Below are 20,759 nucleotides of genomic sequence, written 5' to 3'. Positions count from 1 at the left end.
CAAAGATTCACAATAACAATCACTAATAAGTTGATGTCAGCTTTACCAAACAGACCCTTGATATATTTCAACCATCATGAGATGTTAATGTAAGCTTTATCAAACAAAACCTTAATATACTTTAATGTTTGCTATCGGTTTCGATTGATTTTTTGGACATAAATTAAACCAATCAAATGGTCTGTTTTGTCGATTTTTCGATTTTTGATTGATTTTCTTGGTTCGGTTTACTTTTTAGTTAATAAATATGTAAAATTTGTAAGGAAAAATCCCGACCAATCGAGTTGGTTTTGTCAGTTTTTTTAACAACCCTAATATATTTCAACCATCCCGTGTAGCAATCACTAATCTATCTATCTATAAATATACTAAAATGGAGGACAGGGGAGTTTCTGGGGTGTGACTTCCAGTGCTTGGCAGAGCCGTGTCACACCCAGTCTTCTTCATGCAGATCGACGGCTTCCATATATTCTGTTTCAATTGATTCTTGGATCCATGATCGAGGCCAGATTGATAGGAGTGTTCTTCGTAAATTATTTTCCAGCTTTGGGTGCAAGACTATGTGTTAAAGGAGTGAAACGATGTCGTTGTATTAGTTTTCGTTAGGTTTGTTTTGGCGGGTTCTTTTGGAGCTCTTTACTGTGCAATCTCATTCTTCTTATTATTTTATTCTTTGAGTTTTTTTTTTTTTTTGTCCGGTTTTATTCTTTGAGTTGATAGCTTTAAGACTGTACTCTAGGTTTAAGTTTTTTTAATGAGAAATATCTGAATCTTCTGATTCTATCTTCTCTGTTCTTCTTGTTCTTGAGCTCTTCTTGTGAAAGTCCCAGTCTTTTCAATATGTTAGGAGAACTCTGATGGATCAAGGCCAGATTGATAGGTGTGTTCTTCGTAAATTATTTTCCAGCTTTGGGTTCAGGAATATGTTAAGAGTACTCTGATTTTTTTCCCTGGAATTTTAACTCTGTCCATCTTATCTTTGTGGAAATGAACTTAACTCCCCCGCCCCATATCCAATATTAGTCAAGTAAATTTCCATGAACAAATGACTAAAGATAGCTTAGAGTCGGAATCGCATGGTGAGAACGTAGTTCAGTGTTGATTCTTTCTCTTTTTTGCAGATTACATAAGGGATTAACTTAGAGTCAGAACCGAATGGTGAGAAGGTAGTTCAGTGTTAATTCTTTCTCTTTTTTGCAGATTACTTAATGGGTTAAATTTGATTGCATGAAAAATTTTCCTGTCTCGATTGAATCATCTTGATGCCTTTTCCAAAATATCTATAATTGATGTATGCTTCTCTTGGAATCTAAGAGACATGGGTAGACTGGAGATAGAAAAATATATATTTATATATGGTCGTCGCTGATATTTTCTTTTAACCAAAAAAAAAAGGGTTCCAGCATGTTAATTATATTCTATGTTTGCAGGATACCTGAGTCTCAAAGGGGTGATGAATCCATAATTATTCATGACGAATAATCAAACTTGGATAGTACGCAGAGAAAAGGTGAATTAGAGGGCAACATCTTGATCACTGCAGAAACTAGGTTGCACATTCACATTGATCTTTGGAGTGCGGTTGCCAATCATCTTCCGTTGGGGAAGGATTATATGAATTTTCGTCTTGTTTGCAGAACATGGAGATCAGTTGCCCCTCCAATTCATTGGACTTCTGATTCAGTTTCTATTGGCTGATTTGCCATCCAGTATCCATGGCTAATGTTCCTTCAAAACAAAGAAAAGGGAGTATGCAAATTCTTTGACCCGATAGGAAATTTCACCTACCTTATGAATACTCCCGAATTATCAGATTGTGCACTACTTTGTTCAAAAGATGGTTGGATTCTTGCTGGTCAAGGTAGACGATCAATTTTTCTATTTGAACCCTTCACTAAGACCAAAATCCAGCTTCCTGACTTGCCATCAGATTATGACTTTAATGGCATTTGCATCTCCGGATCACCGCCCTCTTCCAACTCTGCTATCTTTGCCATTGTTCATAGTTCCCCATTGTGTGATTCTATTTTATACCTCCCCTCATGCAGAACAACACGCTGGCATTTGTTAATTAAATTGCCGAATGATTGGACCATTGCTTCCTTCATGGACCAGTCCTGTGTTCTTGAATGGATCTTTTTATTACTTGGGTCAGGATGGAAGCTTGAGAGTTTTCAAGTTCATGGAGAGAGGACAGATGGTGGTTTGTCGTATACTCGTATCCTGGGCGGTCCTCAGTCGCCATTTAGTAACTCTTCAACCATGAGTCGGATTTTTCTGGTTCCATTTAAGGATGAACTAATATCGGTATGTCCTGGCAATTTAGGAAAAGTTGTTTGTGTTTCAAGGTGGGATTTTTTTATCAAAAAAATGGATTGATAAAAAGGATTTGGGAGATGGGATGTTATTTGCTAGTGAATCTTCTTCCATTGCTTTGGCAACAAAGGATGTAGGAATGAGGAACAAGATATATTTTCCTGTTTTCAACCTTGATCAGGATGGCAATAATGTCTATCTATTCTCTCGAAACTTGGAGTACGAGAGTTTCGGAAGTGACCACTGTAGTGAAGATCTGTCTGGCACTAAAGAATACATGCACAGCATTTGGGTTCAACCTCGAATAATTCCGACATTTAGAAGAAACATAAGCAATGGTGGTACTGGTAGTAGGCTGCCACTGATTTTAACCCAAGATATAATTATGAATGCTATGCAGCTTAAGATCTATATTGATTTGTTCTTTTTTGACATATTTGTAGCTGCCACATCTGAATTCCTTAAGATTTAATAAATTTCAGAGACGAATATACAATTTATGTTTTCTTTGCACATCTGTTTCACTTTTTGCAGTCAAATTGTTCTTTCCCCTCTATCTTTTTCTGAGCTTTTGAATGGGTTCATTGATTTTTAAATGCTGTATCATGTGGCCTATTTTTGCGTCCTTCCCGAGTAAACAGTTGTTTCTTCATACATGGAGACATCAATGCGTCACAAGGGGATAATCTTCACTCTTTTGTCAAGGGTTGAGTAATGAACCAAAGTTCTCATTCTCTTGTAAGAAGAAGATACACTTACTTCCACTGCCTGATTTGCTAATGATAGTCTAAATAATGGGGTTTCCCATGAATGATTGGCTAAATAATAGGGAAAAAATGCAAGGGTTTCACACGGATACATTGGTTGGCTGTTTGGATTTCAGATGATGCGCTGTTGGTTTCATTAACGTTCAAGATCTGCAGGTTAAGGAAATGTCTGCTTCTGCATTTGGGAGGTTCGCACAGAGTATTCCTATATTCAATCCTATTGCATCGAGACTCATCACTTCGAGCAATTATACATTCATCTGAAACAATTTGCATTGTATGTTTAGCTTTGATACTGCTATGCCTCTGTTTCTGTAGCTCATGAATCAGTTATGAATTTTGGCTTTTGCATCAAAGGAAGAGGTTCCAATGAACATCAGGAAAATATCATGTAAGAATATATACATGCCCTGCTTCTCAAATCCTGAAACATGACTCACATTTTATTAGTACGTACATATATAAAAATGTACTCAAAAAATGCGCTAATCAAAAACGCACGTAGCGCGGGTATACCAACTAGTTATGTCAACAACTGGGTTAAAAAAAAGTGTAATTTGAATGATTCACGAAATCTCATCAATATAACTCACAAGTCACAAATACAGAAACTACCTTTGTGATAATTGAAACGTAGTGAAAAATCAAGCAAGCCAAATAAAAAAAAAATAAACTGAAAGAAGAAGAAGAATCAAGGTATGATTACAAATTTCCAAATCAGGCCTCTTCCTTTTGCTATTCACTGTGTTCATTATTTTGCTGGAAATTTCTCTCCCTCGCGAAAGCATTCAACAAATCAATGCCTAGAAAAGCATTAAGCAAGTTCATTCCAAACATCCCAAACAAAGCAAGTGGCAACTCCACTCCCTTGCCAAACTTGGGAGCATCTACAATCAACTTGATGGTGATGAGAACATGAGCCACGACCCTTGCGAAAGCGAAGGTGACCCAATTGAAAACCCATTCAATCTTTACAACTCTGCTCTTAGCATCGCGAACACCAGCCATCCGTCGCACTTTTCTCACGTGCATAAAGATTGAATGCAGCTGCAACATCAACACAAGTTTCATCCCCCCACCCCTCAATACTAGATGATAGAGCAAATCGAAACATGGAACAAACTAAAAAACTTTGAAGTTTGTTTTCGACATCCACTCATCTCAATCTACGTTGAGCGAGAAGAAAATCCAAAAAAGGCCCACATTGTTCTCAAGCTCCCAGGCTCCCAGCGCAAAAATCGTAGGCTTACAACTAAACCAACTGAAGTAAAATAACTCTTAACAAATGCTCAAATTAGTGCCTTGACAGAAACTTTTCCCATAGCCCATAACACAAAGAAATAATAAGAGAGAACCATAATTCTGCACCATTCCGTTCCTGTCATCATCCGCAATCATCAAACATATAGTGCCTTGCCCCCCTAACCATGGAATCAAGAAGAGGCTATATATGACTTTTTTTTCTACTTACAAAAGTTGAAAGTTCTAGTAAAATTCCCTTGCACAGTTCAAATTAGTTGTCCATGACACCAACCTTGGACCTTCCCATTGAGCTGGCATCTATCTCTCTCTCTCCAAAATTTATTTACTTCCATTCTATGTTTTTTGAGTTGGTAATAGACAAACTAGTTCATCATACAAGATTCAAAATCTGCATTTAAGGTGTGTAACTCTACATCCACTCCTCCGATTATCAAAATCATTGCTCTTTAATTCTTTTAGCAAGTCGAATGAAAAACATGAGACATGCATCAATACAATAGACATTGATAAAAGCCTATATCTATTTCTACAGTACATGATCAAGGAATAAACTTTGAAGATACTAAACAATACCTCACAAATGAGAGTCAGAATGAGGTAGTTGATTGTGACATTTCGATATAGAGCAAGAGTAAAGCAAACAAGGAGTATCAGATGGTGCACCAGGATGGCAGGGATCAAACCCCTATATAACCGGTATCGCAGCATATCTAACTGATCATAGGCAAAGTAACCACACGAAAAACACAAAGCAGGATATGCCCAACGCCAAGTTCCTCCAAACAATTCTGAGTGCTCAAACATTGTGTTTGAGCCTATTTCTACATACTGATTGACCAAGATAAAAACCACTGCAGAAAGCATACATGAGTTAGACATTGTTTAAGAACGACAAAAAGCAACAATGTATTTGTGTATATTAAATTCAAATGAAACCAAAGCCAACTTTTTCGTGTCAGAAATTGACAGGTGAGATCAGCCAATAACAGCATATAATAACTATACAAACATGTCTTAGTGGGAACACTAAACTCTTCAAGATGCTAACTCACAGTTATACTAATAGCACTGAGAACACGAATGGATAAGAGTATGATGTAATAAAAAGAAACATTGAGCAGAGTGTGACGTATGTTGTGGATATGCTAATTCCTAGATGTTAACAAAGCACAAGTGAAATGAAAAAGAACAGAACTGCTATTCAGAAGTTTCACTGAATTCTTTTTTGAATAACCCACATCTCCAATAAATCTGATGTTTGAATTTCTGAAAAGTAACATGCATGCTAGATTGAAGCCAAGTTTGCTACAGGGTGACAATTTTGGACTTCACGCATATGCCTGCACCTGACATATTAATGAAAGTCCACATGAAATACCTTGATCACATGAAAAGAATTAGCACAATAATGGTATAAATCTATCATCATCATAAGTATTACTATTTCTTAGTAATAATTTGTTAAAAGGGAAAGGAACATACAAGGGTATAATACATTTTTTTGAAAGTTGAAAATTTTATTAAGGTCAGGCATTATGCAGGTTCTCGGCCAAAATGAGAAGAGTAGACAAGAGATACATCACAAAAAGGAAAAGAACCCAAAGCAGAAAAAGAAACATTCAACTAGAAAAACTTATGGTGTAGTAAGTCGCTACTAATCCTGGAAAGAGAGAATCAAGGGATACTAAGTCAATTACGTAAGAACAAGTTTAGATCAATCCCTTTATTTAAGAAAATTATGGTTTTCCTTTCTAACCAAATTAGCCAGTATGTGATCATTGGGATGCCCTGAATAGTACTCATGTTTTCTTTTCGTTTCCAAAGAATCTTAGAGGCTAAGATTTCTGATGGTATGTCCTTGCCTGTCACCCTGTTAACCGCAAACAAGTTCCAAATAGTCCCCCAGATCTTTTTACTCTAGTTACATCAGAGGAGAACATGATTAACTGATTCAGCATTCTTCTTATAAAGTCCATATCTACAGAGAGCTTCCCCAAGGAAAAAGGACACTTTTGCGAGGAACATAGCCTTCCGGATTATCTGCCAAGGGAAGGAAAGATTCCAGAGATGATGTCGATCTTTAATCAACTCATTGTAATACGATCTCACAGAGAATTTTCTGTCTTTGGAGAATTTCCAGCACATCTCATCATCTTCCTCCTCAACATTCATCATCAAAAATTCAAAATTAGTCAATCACTTCATTTAAAGTCTTTACATTATACAAGACCTCTGAATTTCTGTACTACAGACAAATGTCCTCTCCACCCTTAACGCATTAATACATGAAAGCACCATCCATTCCTAAATTCAAGATCCCAAATGGTTCGAATATAATCAGTTAATAACACGAAGGAACGTATGAAGATCCTTCATCTTCTTCTTTTTTCACGTTTCATTGTTGTATGTGAAGAAAGAAGACTTGAGCTTTTTGTCACAACTTGAAGAATCAACATCAACCACAGTAAGGTAACCAATAAGGTAACCAATAACAATATGCAAACGCTAAACACCAACTTCACTCAGCTATGAACTGGGTTCCCGGCATGGATTTTAGATCAACATGACAGCAAAAACAGTTGCAATGAAAAAGAAAAAATCCCACCCAATCATGGAGAATCTCATTCATAATAAACCAACCAGCAAGAACCCACAGAAATCATGAAGTGCACATTTAGAAAGAGAACACAGAATGATCCAAAACAATCCAATAAAACAAAACAAGAACAATTCAGTAAGAAAGTAACAAAAAATTTCAAAATTGTAAAAGAAAGGTAAAATGGGTACCTGAAGCGGAGGTAATGGTGGAGTGGAGCAGTGAAACAGAGGTGTTAACAAAGAGGGGATCACGAGAGACGAAAAATCGAATGACCCAATTAGCCGTTTGATAAAAGAAAACACCAGCAACGATGCTAAGCAACTCCCAGCGATTGTTGAACAGTATCTCGAAACAAACGGACACAAACCACAGAACGAGAGTGGCCAAGAAAAAAGTGCCTGCCTGTGTGGTGTCGTTTCGGTTGCTGCTTGGCCTTGCCATATCTTTGTCCGTCCCTTGTCGTCTTCTTCATACAAACAGAAATTTGTAGAGGATTTCATGACATTCATCTAATTTTGTGGTTGGCACTGGTTGAGCTTCCATCTGTCAGTTTTGACCCATTTCTATGAACTGGGCTAAATTACCCGACCCGGAATAAGTTGCCGACAAACCAAGAATATTTGCGCCGCTTTAACAGCCAGATGAGCCAAAACTCTTCCTAATTTTTAGGTATAAAATATATTTCTTAAAATTTTATAAAAAATAATAAAAGAAATATGTAAGATTTTGACCCTTAAATTATTTATTTAATTTTTGAATCTTTTACTTATATATTTCGCATTAAATAGTTTAGAACTACTCAGGTTTTTGATATATATTTTAATTAATTTAGTTTTTTATTCAACCAAAAATACAATATTATATTCAGAATTAATGATATTTAAAATTTATTATTTTTAAAAAGAGTAAAAAAAAAAAAAAATGAGAGGTCGCTCTCTTTTTAACGAGAGTAACCAACCCCAATCCGCTCTTCTTAGGAGTACTAGACTACTAGTGGTGAACCCGCAATGTGCAACAGGCTCTCTTAACTAGTTTTATAATATTTATATATCCAATATTACATATCATTTAGGGGTGGAGCCATAAAGGGACGATTAAATGGAAGTACAATCTAATATCTATAGATCTTAAAATCTGTAATCAATTTGTTATCGTCGATTGAGACCTATGACAACCTTGCAAAATCAAAAGAAGGTTGATCGTCAAACTTGGACACAGGTGTGGTGTCGGCCGAACAAACTCCGACGGTCAAATCTGTAACGGTGGAGATATTCAAGTGAGAGAAGTGAAAGACCTTTTAGAGAAAGAGCGATATCAGGTCGTTCAGAGAGTAAACGAGGAGGGGTCCTCCTCTATTTATAGTGTTGCAAGTCACGTGATCAGCACGTGACGACCTACGGACGGACTTCTTTGTTGGGCTATAATTGGGCCTGTGACTCATTTGGCATTTAAAGCCTTAGGCCTTAAATATCTATTCTTGCACCCATTCTGACCGTGGGCTATGGCCTATGGGCTTGGGCCAATCATGCATTCTGATGGATATTTGGGCCGATCCAACCATGGGCCTCATCGGGCCTTTTTACTTATGTTCAAATATTTCGGGTCAACGGTTTTTGGCCCATACAATATCTCAATTCAGTAGTAATTCACAACTAATAATAATCTAAAACAAAACAAATTAAAAAAAAAAGTGAAAATATTTGTCTATATTTAAAATCTTTAAAAAAATATAAAAATTGATGACATGGTTTGAATTGGCATTTTTTTTTGAAACAGCGTTTGCAGAAGGGTAGGATTCGAACTCAATACTAATGGGTGGGTGATCCTTTACATGCAATGTGATTGTCATTCAACTAATTACATATTTTAGTGTATATGTCATTCACCGATTTTAATGTCTGATGTGATTCGGATAATATTTTGTTTATATATATATATATATATATATATATATATATATATATATATAACTAGGGGCCATGCCCGCGCTTTGCGCGGCATGTAATTTCAATCTCCGTATATAAATTTGAACAAATTTAGGTTTAAGGATGGAAGTGGCATGTAATTTTTCTTTTTAATTATATTGCAGCGTAAATTTGTAAGGAAATTGAAAACCTGTCAAATATGTGTGGTTGTTTACCCTTTTGATTATCTCATCTTGATTTTGAAAATGAAACTTGTAGTGCTCAATGGGAGCACCATCATACCCCGATAGCTCTTTGAATGAAGAAATGGGCAAAAAATTGATTGATACATCTCCCGGTACAAGCTTGTATGCATTATTACTACCAACGACCTTGAAATTTTTAATCACGTAGATATGTCCCTCTTTGATTTTATTGTGAAACATTTCGACTTGACTCTTATGAATTTTTCTGTGGATTTGTGTTCCCTGCATAGCCGAAGTTGTAAATTAATGCATCAAAAAAAGACACAAACAACAATATGTTAGACAATACATCCAATAAGTGTTTTAGGTTTAATAAAATAAACAATAGCAATACATTGGCTTCAAAAGATATGGTACAAATTTAACGAAAAAATAGAATAGTCTAACATGCGAGATACAAGTTACCCTTCAAGTCATCGGGGAGCAAGATACACGAAGTGAAAAGATAGAGACCATTAACAACATAAAAAGCTCAATTTAGACCCATCACAGTAAGGAAAACCAGGAGCAATCATTTAATAAACAATTTATGGGAAACTAATTCCATAAAGTGAAATCATACCTACTGGAACTTCTTGTTGACACAAGTGGAGCAAATGTGTTGGGTTATGTGATATGAAAAAAATACTAATTATATCAATGTTAATTACATAATATTAATTGAAAGTATACCTACTACAAAATTAATTGATTTAAACCAACATGCGAACCAAGTAGTTAAAAAATAGAATAGTCTAACATCACCTCTGCATCTGAAAGAAGCATATCTACACTCAGGAGGTCATTGTTATTTCAGACATTCTTAGAATCTCATCGCCGGCTGATGCGGGCAATCATCTCCCAATTCATCCTTTAACCATCAATTTTTTTCAGTGTATCAGCCATAATGATATGTTGTACGAGAAAGAATAAGTTAAGGTGTTTTGAAAGTTGAAAAGAACACAAAGATTTACTAATTTATAGAGGTTAAACAATCATCACAATTAACAAATATTTTGTATTAAACATCATAAATTGAAACAAATAGAAATAACCAACCTCTAAGAATTTAATGGGAGCCTTCTCTTGCATTTCTTCGTAGTTGCACTACTTTTGAGAATTAACAGTTACAAATGGGGTTGGTCTATCAAACATGGAAGACATGAATCAAACTGCCGAAAATATGGAAGACATCAAATAAAACGTATTTTATGTTTTGATAAACGTATTTTATGAAAACATGGAAGACATGAGTGAGAATGTGTATGGAATAATGGCCCAATGAATGGATTTAATCGTATGGTAACTGTTTAGCAATTAAGTGTGAAAGAAAAATAAAATCAACATTAATGAAATGAGTGAGGTTGTGTATGGAATAATGACCCAATTAATGGATTAAATTATATGGTAGCCATTTAGCAATTAAATGTGAAAGGAAAACAAAATCAACTATAATGACACAAATCAATTGATAAATTGAAATAGGAAAGAAATTGTTAAATTATAATCATTCTCTAATGGTTATGCATGATACTTTAATGACACAAATCAATTGATAAATTGAAATAGGAAAGAAATGGTTAAATTAAAATCATTTTGTAATGGTTATACATGATTTAATTTTTTCTAATTAAATCAATAATTAATACGTGTTATTTGTGTGTTTGTGTATAACTTGAATAAATAAAAATTAATCTTTTCTATTAATCCACATGGCAATCATAGAGTTTTCCTAAAAGCTGATGTGGTTGCACCAAAATCATTCTCCTATTCAATAATCATACTATGTATATGATTATATACACGGTTTACTATCTCTGATATGATTTGGGTTATTATATAAGCAAATTGACTGTGTTATACATGATTGCTATCTCCCAAATTCCAATTTTGTCGTATAAATAGATATATGAATTACATAGTGCATTAAGTACAAATATTTACATTTAAATTACGGTTGTGATTGTAATTAAGTGATTTCCTTAAAAAGTGGATAATTTATTTATAAATTTTTTTTTTGAGAAAAAGACGAATACTTCATTAACGAAGATCAAATTCTATATAAGATAGAACCGAAGGAGGACATTCCTCAATCAAATACACATCATCAGATGTTTGAGCTAATCTAACTAAATGGGGGGCCACACAATTGGCTGACCTCTTAACATGAGAGAAACAACAAATATGAAAAAGCTTAGACAACTCCTGAATGTCAAGAACAATCACACCACAAGGATGTAAGGAGAAAGATGGGTCTCGAACCGCAATAATCACATCCAAAGAATCACTTAATTGCTATTCTTAAGTGCAATTTTAATCTGTTCAAAAAAAGTGCAATTTTAATTGATTAATTTACTGGTGCCCATTTATTATTCATAAAGTATAATCAGTTATATAAATTAATGTGATTTTATATGATTTGAACCAAGTTGTTAACTATCCTTTTGCTCTAGGCAGGAGATCAACTGCATTTGACCCTCGGAAATCCACCGAGCGTGACAAAAATATGTTGGAAATCTTCTACATCGCTGGACAAAAGATCCACCACCTATCTTGGATTATGGGGAATAAAAATGTTTGATATGATGTGTGTTCATGTGTGTTAGAACTTGCTGTCACTCCAAATATTGAGGGAAAATTAGTGATAAGTCTCTCCACTAAAAGTTTTGTTCCAATAAGGACACTCCAATAAGTTTTGTTCCATAAGGTCCATTAAGTTTAAAAAAATATTTCATAAAGGACAAAAAGTTATAAATATTTATTTTATTGACTGAAATACCCTCATCTTCTTATCTTCCCCATTTGACACCCAAATTGAATCTTCCTTTTTCGGTGACTATTCCGACTAGCCAATGGGAAGGGATGGTGCGTCTAGGTATGGGTTACACTCCCGTGGTGGTTGCTTGTGGCGGCAAAGTCTCTGGTGGCTGGATTTGGCACTTTTCTTCACGGTTGGCCGCGACTTCAAGGGCAAAATCCAATGGAATCAGCAATTGATGGCAGCGAATGATGGTTGGGGATTGGTCATGGTGCTTCGGTGCTTCATTTTGGTGGGTCGGCGACCTTGATCGGTGGTCGGACGACGGTGATCCACCATTCCCACGAATCTGATAATTTGTTATCTGTTTCGACCTGCACCTATTGATATGTTATCTGTTTCTAATATATAATATCTGTTTCTAGTAGATATCTTATTTTTATAGTGGAGAAGGAAAATTATGTGTATTAGATGTGAAAAGTTAGGAAACCACGATAGAAAGACATGTAATACTGTCATATTATTTTTTGTGATTTTTTTTTGGATTTTATGATTGTATGCATGAACATATTATGATAGATAATGAAATTCTGGATTGTTGAATGTATATGTTATCTGTAAATTTTTAGGCAGGTGAAACTGATTTGGTTTAATTTTGTTATGTTTTTTAGACAGATTTCATTTGAAAATTTATGATAGATAAAACAGAAAATATTTTGGAGAAACGGATAATATTTGGGAAAAACAAATAAAATTTCAACAAATCCAAAATTGATAATTTATAAACAGATCCATCATAACCAGAATCAGAAGAAAAAAATACAAAAAATGAAGATAGATGATGCGCCTTATCATATGTAATTACAGCATATGCAAAACAGATATAATATTAGCAGCTCCAAAACAGATAAAATATCAAATTTGGTGATGACAATCGAATGACGGCTTTTTCATTTTCGTTCTCTATTTCTCTCTCGATCAAGAGCTCTGCTTTGCAGATCTGTCTTTGTCCCAAGCTAAGGAAGAAGAAGAAACCTCAATTTTAGTCGCAAGAAAGAAGAAGAATAAACGCCGATCTATGTTGCAAGCAAAGGAAAAAAAAGAGAAGAAGCAATGAATGAAGAAGAGAGGAGGCACCAATCAAGGAAGAAGAAAGTGGAAGAAAGAAGAAAGAAGAAAGAATAAGAGTATTTGTTGCAGAAAAGAAAAAAGCGGAAGGAAGAAGAAGAATAAGAAAGGAGAATATATGTATATGTAGGGGCATTTAAGTCACTTAATATAATTTGTCCTCTTCCCTAAACTTTTTCCCGCTTTGTCTTTATTGGAGTACAAATGTTGTATTTTGTCATTCTATCTAATTTCCCCATATTTTGATATGAGATTGCATCAAATTACAAACTCCATATTTTCCTGAACTCTGTCGAGCTTATCCAGCTAAAATATCTCTCATTTAGTAACAAATTGCTTAACAGGAGAAACGGCTAAAACATGAAGTCCCTATATTTTAACCTTTCCGTACATGCTTTTTAACTAGACAACCCTGATTTTGCAACAACTAATCCCTAAATTTTAGGTCAAATAATACCAGATTACATGCAAAATAATCAAACGTTAGTGCAAAAATCCGCTTGCTTCCACCACGTATTCACTGGCGATTGGATGAGCATGGTAATTGACGGGTCCAACGTTGCCACCGATCACTTATGAGCATGTAACTGGCGGATTCCACGTTGTCATGTGTCATCCGATGACTCTAGGGGCAAACACAAAAATTTATGTCAGGGTGGGCAAAGTCATCCCAAGAGATACTTGCCAAAAAAAAAACATCCCAGAAGATGAACATGGTCCAGTAGTGAAAACATATTGTTCACCACTATAACATGCAAACAAGCAAATGTCTTGAATAATAATAGACTAAGACAACATATTAGAGCCATGGCAAAATAGATGAATCAACCAAAATGAATTACAAGAGAATAACAAATCAACAACTCTCGCAAGAAGAGAGGAGGATCAATGAGCCAGACTAATGGAGATGCGCTGTAAAGAGCCTCCTTTGCGAGAAAATGAGCATAGTTATTGTCTTATTGAAAGATCGTCGCGCATGACACACTATCCACTCCTCCACAGAATGCAAAAGTTTAATGGCTTCCTCTATCACATTCCTCTAACTTTGTAAATAGCCCAATCCTCCTTGAATGGCTTGCACAATGATTTTAGAATCCCTTTCCAACTCCAACTTCGTATACCCCAATGAACTCGCAAATCTGACAGCCTCTAAAAGTGACTATGCATCTGTAGGATGTAGATTAATTTGTGATTTTATTGGCTCGTTTCTCCTACTGATATTGTTGTTTCTCTTCTGTCGTTCGGACGAGAGATTTTGACCTAAAACAGGTCTGGCCCGATTGATTGGCCTATGGTCTTGATTGATCGGACGGGTTCTAGGAGTCGTTTGGACAGCCTCTTTTGATCAGTTTTCAGTTTTGAACCAGTGGTGTTTCCTGATCAATCTGGCTTGTCGGACCAGACCTGTTTTAGGTCAAAATCTATTTTCAGATGAACTTGAGTGAAACACTTGAGAGAGAAAAACGCAATTGTGAGTGAAAGAGAGCTATTTGGGCTTCATCTTGTTGTAATTGGGTGGATTTCTCCTTTGTATCTCTTCTCCAACATAGTGCAAATAATCTCTACTACCCGTAGACTTAGGCCTTATGCTGAACCACGTAAATCTCGTGTCTCTGTATTTCTTGCGTATTTAGTGTTTGGATACTTGATTGATTAACCTAGTTGGTGCTATTGTGTGGGAATTTGTTGATTTAGCACAACAAATGGACCTAGAAGTAGTCAAAGCAACAAAATAATCGATAATGACCATCCCTCATCAGAAAACAAAAACCCGAGACCAAATTCTAAGTACTGATAGCTGCATCCCAATTGAGTTTCATAACCCATTTTTCAGAGGTCTCTACATGCTAGTAGGAGAATCACAAGGAACCAACAACTGGTGATTGTACACTTGGGAAGGGGGTAAAATTTTAGTATCAATAAAAGTCATAGTTGGGACTCTAGCCATATTAGATAACTGGATTGGATGGGTGAAATCTCCTTTGTGCATGAAAGAGTTTCTCCTATACCATAACCCACGTAAAGTACAAGCAAAAATAACCAACTCTTTAATTGGTAAAGTCTGGATCATGGCCTGCCAGAAGGGATTTGGGGCTCCACAATTCGTTTAAAATTATAGAGTCTACAATTGAAATTTAGTGGTTTGGGAGATGTGTAACATCACACCATATTTTTGTTTTTCAATTTTTAAAATTTGTATAAATTTTTCTCTATTATTAAATGTAAATTGTAGATCTTATGAAATTGCTTAGCCCCAAATCCTATCAGAAGATAGGAGTGCAAGATCAACGGTTTAAATTCAAAATCATTTTGATTGGTGTACAATAGTTCCCACCTCACTATAAGGAAACCCAGATGGTCAAATTCTTTAAACCACGATAGAGCCACGTAAGCCGAAGTAGATAGAGAAAGATATCCTGAAAATCCGAGTTGGCAACTGGCAGAGAGATAAAAGGCCACACACGCAAGATACTTCCTCTCGCCCCAAAAGGAGCATGTGGATGCGAGGCACGCCCCGTGGATCACACTCGTGTCCACGTTTCTCCACGTGGCAATCCTTGGGAGGCCAACCGAGATCGCGCGGAACACTGCCCTCTTCACGTCCACAAATAATAAACTCTCACTGCTTTTCTCCGCTTAACACCAGGCCTCTCCCTTCTTGTCCACAAATAAACCCCTCATTTCTTTTCTCTGGTTCTCTCTCCCTCTCTGGTCACGGTAGTTTTCAAACGCCATGACCACTGTCGCCTCTGCCGGAGCTCTCTCTCTACCAATTTCTCTCTGTAAATCTTCCAAATTTAACTCCAAGAAGGTACCTTTTGTTTACTTCAGATTATTAATCTATCTGGGTATTTGATAATTCTGCATCAAATTTTGGTTTGGATTGTTGATTTTCCTGTTGAATTGAAGCTTGGATGAGTTAGTCTCCTATTGTCTATGGAGCTCAACTTGCAAAGATTTTGATCTTATGCTTGCTTATCTTGATAGTTCATATGGTAATCTTTTTTTAAATGTTGATTTCTGTCTAAGATTGTGTGCATTTGTGGGTTCAGGGTATTATAGGAGGGTTTAGGGTGTTTGCTGTAGTTGGTGAGGAAGGTGGGTTGGTGGCGAAGAAAAGTGTTTTGGGGACAATTTTTGATGTGGAAGATCCAAGGTCTAAAGTCCCACAATGTAAAGGGAAGTTTTTGGATGCAAATCAAGCCCTTGAAGTGGCAAGATTTGATATACAATACTGTGATTGGCGAGCTCGGCAAGACGTTCTCACTATTATGCATCTCCATGAAAAGGTCTTCACTCATATAAGTCTTTTTGATTTCCTGAATACTTTAATTCCATTTGATACATCTAAAACTGGTCATTGAATCTGATATTCTTTCAAGAACTTATTTACTTATAAAATCATTTTGTACTGAAAATGTTCTTGGTTATGCTGATAGATCTCAGCTTATTAATGTTGTTTTAGGTTGTTGAAGTTCTAAATCCCCTTGCCCGAGAGATCAAGTCAATTGGGACCTTGAAGACGGAGCTTGCAGGGTTACAAGAAGAACTAGCACAAGCTCATACACAGGTATGAAAGTAGGCTAATATGATGACATGAACACAAAAAAATATGCTTTCCATTAAATCAACTGTCTTGCAAACAATTACATACTCAAATCCGTTGAGTGTCAATGCATTGAATGCCAATGCATTACATAGATCCTTTCTGACGTGTACACATCAATGAATACTTTACCATACCTTTAAATTTGATAGTTATGACCACTGGATGATCACTCTTCGATTCTGATCTCAAAGCGGATTTGCATCTGACCCAGGTTCATATATCGGAAGCAAGGGTGGAAACTGCTTTAGATAAACTAGCTTACATGGAAGAATTGGTTAACGATAGGCTTTTACAAGACAGGAACACAGCAGAAGCAAACCTACTGTCTCCTTCTCCCAGCACGTCATCAACATCTTTAGATGCCGTGAACAAAAAGCTTACTGGGAAAACCCTCTCAGTGTCGGGTCCAGTTCAACCTTACCATCCCCGCTTAAAGAATTTTTGGTACCCTGTGGCTTTCTCCACTGATCTGAAAGATGATACTATGGTAAGCTATTAGTAATACACAATATTTTGAATTTGGTCTTCATTTCTATTAGTCTTCTATGAAACTACTGCAGAAATCACATCATTTGATGCTACCACAGACTTCTTGAAAATAGTGGAAACAGATTTTATTTTAAGAATCTCAATACCCTTTTCCTGTTCTACTGAGCAAACAAGAGGATATATTTTTTTTATCTTTCTGGGGTTGTGGGGGATGGGAGGATTTGATATTTTGGAAGAGGACTCATCCATACATGAAGTATCCTTGACTTTTGACCATTTAGCTCCAGATTTCTTCTTCTGAGTGCCTTACTGCTTTCTGTTGCAGATTCCACTTGAGTGCTTTGAGGAACCGTGGGTTGTCTTTCGTGGAAAAGATGGGAAGCCTGGATGTGTTCAGAACACCTGTGCACATAGAGCGTGTCCTCTCGACCTTGGTTCTGTAAATGAAGGCCGCATCCAGTGTCCGTACCATGGTCAGTGAGGACCAAAAAATTAAGTTAGAAGATTATATCTTTTACTTATTTATAACTCTTAAGTATTTAGCAATGAAGCATACAATGCTGAAAATACACATTCTATTACTGTTAAAGACTAAATTTGGAACACTCATGACTTATAATGCTTGAATTTTTGTGCCAAACAAACTTTAGGGTGGGAATATTCAACAGATGGGAAATGTGAAAAGATGCCATCCACTCGATTAGTTAATGTGAAGATCAAATCATTGCCATGTTTTGAGCAAGAGGGATTAATCTGGATTTGGCCTGGCAATGACCCTCCTGCAGCAACTCTTCCTTCTTTACAACCTCCTTCGGGATTCTGTGTTCATGCTGAGGTATGCTGTAGATACATCAACATCTTTTCTTGATGCAGGAAGGTTGAAATCTATGCTTAAATGAGTTTGCATGAGAAATTTATCTCTTTAATGATCTTGCGTGTTGCAGATTGTCATGGAACTTCCTGTGGAGCATGGACTACTTCTGGATAACCTGTTAGATCTGGCACACGCCCCTTTTACTCACACTTCCACATTTGCCAAGGGTTGGGCTGTTCCCAGGTTTGCTCTACAACTTTTCATGGTCAATATGAAATTTATAGAAGAATTGAGAAGTTGGAAGAGAGGGTTTTGTCTTTGTTTTCCAGGAACATAAAAAAGAAAAGAAAAAAATAGAATTATGGATGTCTCACTTTCATGGACCGAATAAACCTTTATGATGAAGCTTTTAGTGTTCAATGTACATTACTTACGCAATATCTAGAAGCAACATCTAACCAATAGAAAAAAATGAAAAAAATAAAAATAAATAAGCTACTTGTTTGGTGTTTAGGCTCCTTGTATCTTAGATGCTTCAGATACAATCCTTCACCCCATTTCCGATACCTACTTTGTTCTCATTCTTTCCACAAGATTATCTGATAGTACTTTTCCATGGATTTCAAGCTGTTATCTGTAATCAATATTCTATCCGTGTGTATCAAAACAGTGTGTTAAGTGTGAGAATGAAGTGAGTAATATCAATGAAAATTTTATCACAAGAGCAATTGAGGAATTTACCCAGTATTTGCTGATTGATTTGATTATGATCTGAATTGCAGCTTGGTAAAATTTTTGACGCCTGCATCTGGCCTCCAAGGCTACTGGGACCCTTATCCAATCGATATGGAATTTCGACCACCTTGTATGGTGTTATCAACCATTGGGATCTCAAAGCCAGGAAAACTTGAAGGGCAGAGTGCAAAGCAATGTGCAACCCATCTTCACCAACTTCACGTATGCCTACCTTCGTCAAGACAGAAAACAAGATTATTGTATAGGATGTCCCTGGATTTCGCTCCCGTGCTGAAACACATTCCGTTCATGCAGTACCTCTGGAGGCATTTTGCTGAACAGGTACCATATTTATTCTGAAACAAAAATCAGATTTCCTTACTGGCAGTCAGTCAGTCTGTCAACATCCTACGGGATTATCTGTACATTGTGACATTGCATCCACACTCAGAAACTCTCACAGGCAAATCTATCTGTTCAAAATTTCTAAATAAGACCTAGTTACAAGAGAATCTATATTGTTGCGGTGGTAAACATCTACTGCTGGATCTGGGGCATTGACAAATCAGCAATACCTTAGACATTGCATTTGAATAAAGCCCGACTATGCTTTACTTAATTGAAAGATAAAATATCACTTTAGTTAATTGAAACTCAGTTTGTGCCAATTTATTCCATGTTTGTGAGTAAAAGTTGATCTCTTGGCTTGTCTTTTGTTTCTGCCAGCCATTAATTGAAATATGAACCAATGCAGGTCTTGAATGAAGATCTAAGACTTGTACTCGGGCAGCAAGAACGAATGATCAATGGAGCAAATATATGGAATCGGCCAGTAGTCTATGATAAACTAGGAGTAAGATACAGGTTATGGAGAGATGCCGTTGAGCAAGGAGAAAAGCAACTACCCTTTAGCAAATAAATTCAGAATTGGATGACATGAATTTCTTTAATGCCTTTCCAAACTGAGCTTCCCTCATCACTTGAAGGTACAGATTACGCTAGCAAATTGCAGACTACCCGCTGATGATTATTATGCACCAGCGTTGGCCGAGGATACCGCGTTGGCCGAGGATACCGCATAAGATTCACCGGAAACTGTAATTGATCGAGGCAAGAGAGGATGCAGACTCCAGCTGAAGCCCCTGTAAGATGAGAAAAACTGTACACTGCTCTTATTTCCTTTTGTGTGCAGTTGTTTTCTTTTTTGGCATGATTTTTTTTTTGTTCTTTTGAGAATTCATCCATGTAGTGAAGCATCGGATGTCTCCCGATGTAGTATCACACTAACATTCTGAACAATGAATAAAATGAAGGATCTTCTAACCTCTGTAGAGAAGAAGTTATTTGATTGAAACTGATTCTTGAGTGACAGTATTTACTTCACTGCAGCTTCAATATGTGATGTAGAAAAGCCATTGTTCAAGATTGAAGCTTTGTGAGTTTTTATATCAAAAAAAATCTGAATTTAGCTTTTAACTCCATTTCATCATGTACAACCAAAACCCATTACAGAGCTTCACCACAGAAGGGGCAGTAGCTAGACTCAGGCTCCACAAGCCGATTACAGTTGTCAAATCCCGAGCAATAGCAGGTGAGACGTCATCGGTTCGTGAAGGAGGCAGAGAGTAGGACACAGAGAATAAGAGCTTGCAGTTATCACAGTACGGTAAAGGTTCCTTGCCAGGCCATTTCCACACAGGGAGAAAGGAGCACGGGAGACGCGTCTGACGCACCTGCCCGCACCGGATTTAAGCACCTGCCGGACCTGCTGCGCTAGACCTCCTTACAGAGAAGAGCATCGCGTCGAGTCTCTCTCTTTTTGGTGCAACCCAAATATTCGAATTGTTCTCAAAATAAATTTGAATAAAATAATGATTTAATTGATTTTTTATATTTTATTTCATAATTAATTTTTTGGATGAAAATGAAATATTACAATAAATGAGGACCATCTGAATAATTCATGGGGGCTGGGAGATGGTAATTTTTTTTAAAATATCTTGGGAAATCTTCAAGACAAGGTCCTTTGGACCCATTCTGATATAATAACTCAGCACTCGTGCATCGCACCTTCAGAAGTTCCTTATATGGGATCATGGTTGACATTGGGTTATACTAATCAATAATTAGA

General features: G+C 36.4%; 2 protein-coding genes and 1 long non-coding RNA gene across 3 annotated transcripts; 2 read left to right on the top strand and 1 right to left on the bottom strand.

Moving 5' to 3' along the window:
• Nucleotides 1-694: 694 nt before the first annotated feature.
• Nucleotides 695-2,816, top strand: LOC119979972. The gene is made up of 3 exons (XR_005463780.1): nt 695-880; nt 1,122-1,166; nt 1,431-2,816. It is a non-coding gene; the product is annotated as an uncharacterized LOC119979972 (long non-coding RNA).
• An 872-nt stretch (nt 2,817-3,688) lies between these two features.
• LOC120016241 (TLC domain-containing protein 2) lies at nt 3,689-7,471 on the bottom strand. The gene is made up of 3 exons (XM_038868922.1): nt 7,134-7,471; nt 4,920-5,197; nt 3,689-4,130 (listed from the first exon to the last, which is right to left on the bottom strand). Exons 1-3 carry the CDS (start codon nt 7,384-7,386, stop codon nt 3,819-3,821), a joined length of 843 nt encoding a protein of 280 aa, XP_038724850.1. The 5' UTR covers nt 7,387-7,471; the 3' UTR covers nt 3,689-3,818.
• An 8,142-nt stretch (nt 7,472-15,613) lies between these two features.
• On the top strand, nt 15,614-19,999 carry LOC120016258 (chlorophyllide a oxygenase, chloroplastic-like). Its single transcript, XM_038868940.1, has 9 exons — nt 15,614-15,792; nt 16,034-16,270; nt 16,447-16,551; nt 16,802-17,077; nt 17,405-17,552; nt 17,730-17,914; nt 18,024-18,136; nt 18,676-18,970; nt 19,383-19,999. The coding sequence occupies exons 1-9, from the start codon at nt 15,715-15,717 to the stop codon at nt 19,545-19,547; spliced, it is 1,602 nt and encodes a 533-aa protein (XP_038724868.1). The 5' UTR covers nt 15,614-15,714; the 3' UTR covers nt 19,548-19,999.
• Nucleotides 20,000-20,759: the final 760 nt, after the last annotated feature.

This window comes from Tripterygium wilfordii, chromosome 15, assembly GCF_013401445.1.
Source record: "Tripterygium wilfordii isolate XIE 37 chromosome 15, ASM1340144v1, whole genome shotgun sequence".
Taxonomy (NCBI): Eukaryota; Viridiplantae; Streptophyta; class Magnoliopsida; order Celastrales; family Celastraceae; genus Tripterygium; species Tripterygium wilfordii.
Note: the sequence above shows the minus strand (reverse complement) of the source record. Positions and strands in the feature narration are given on the sequence as shown.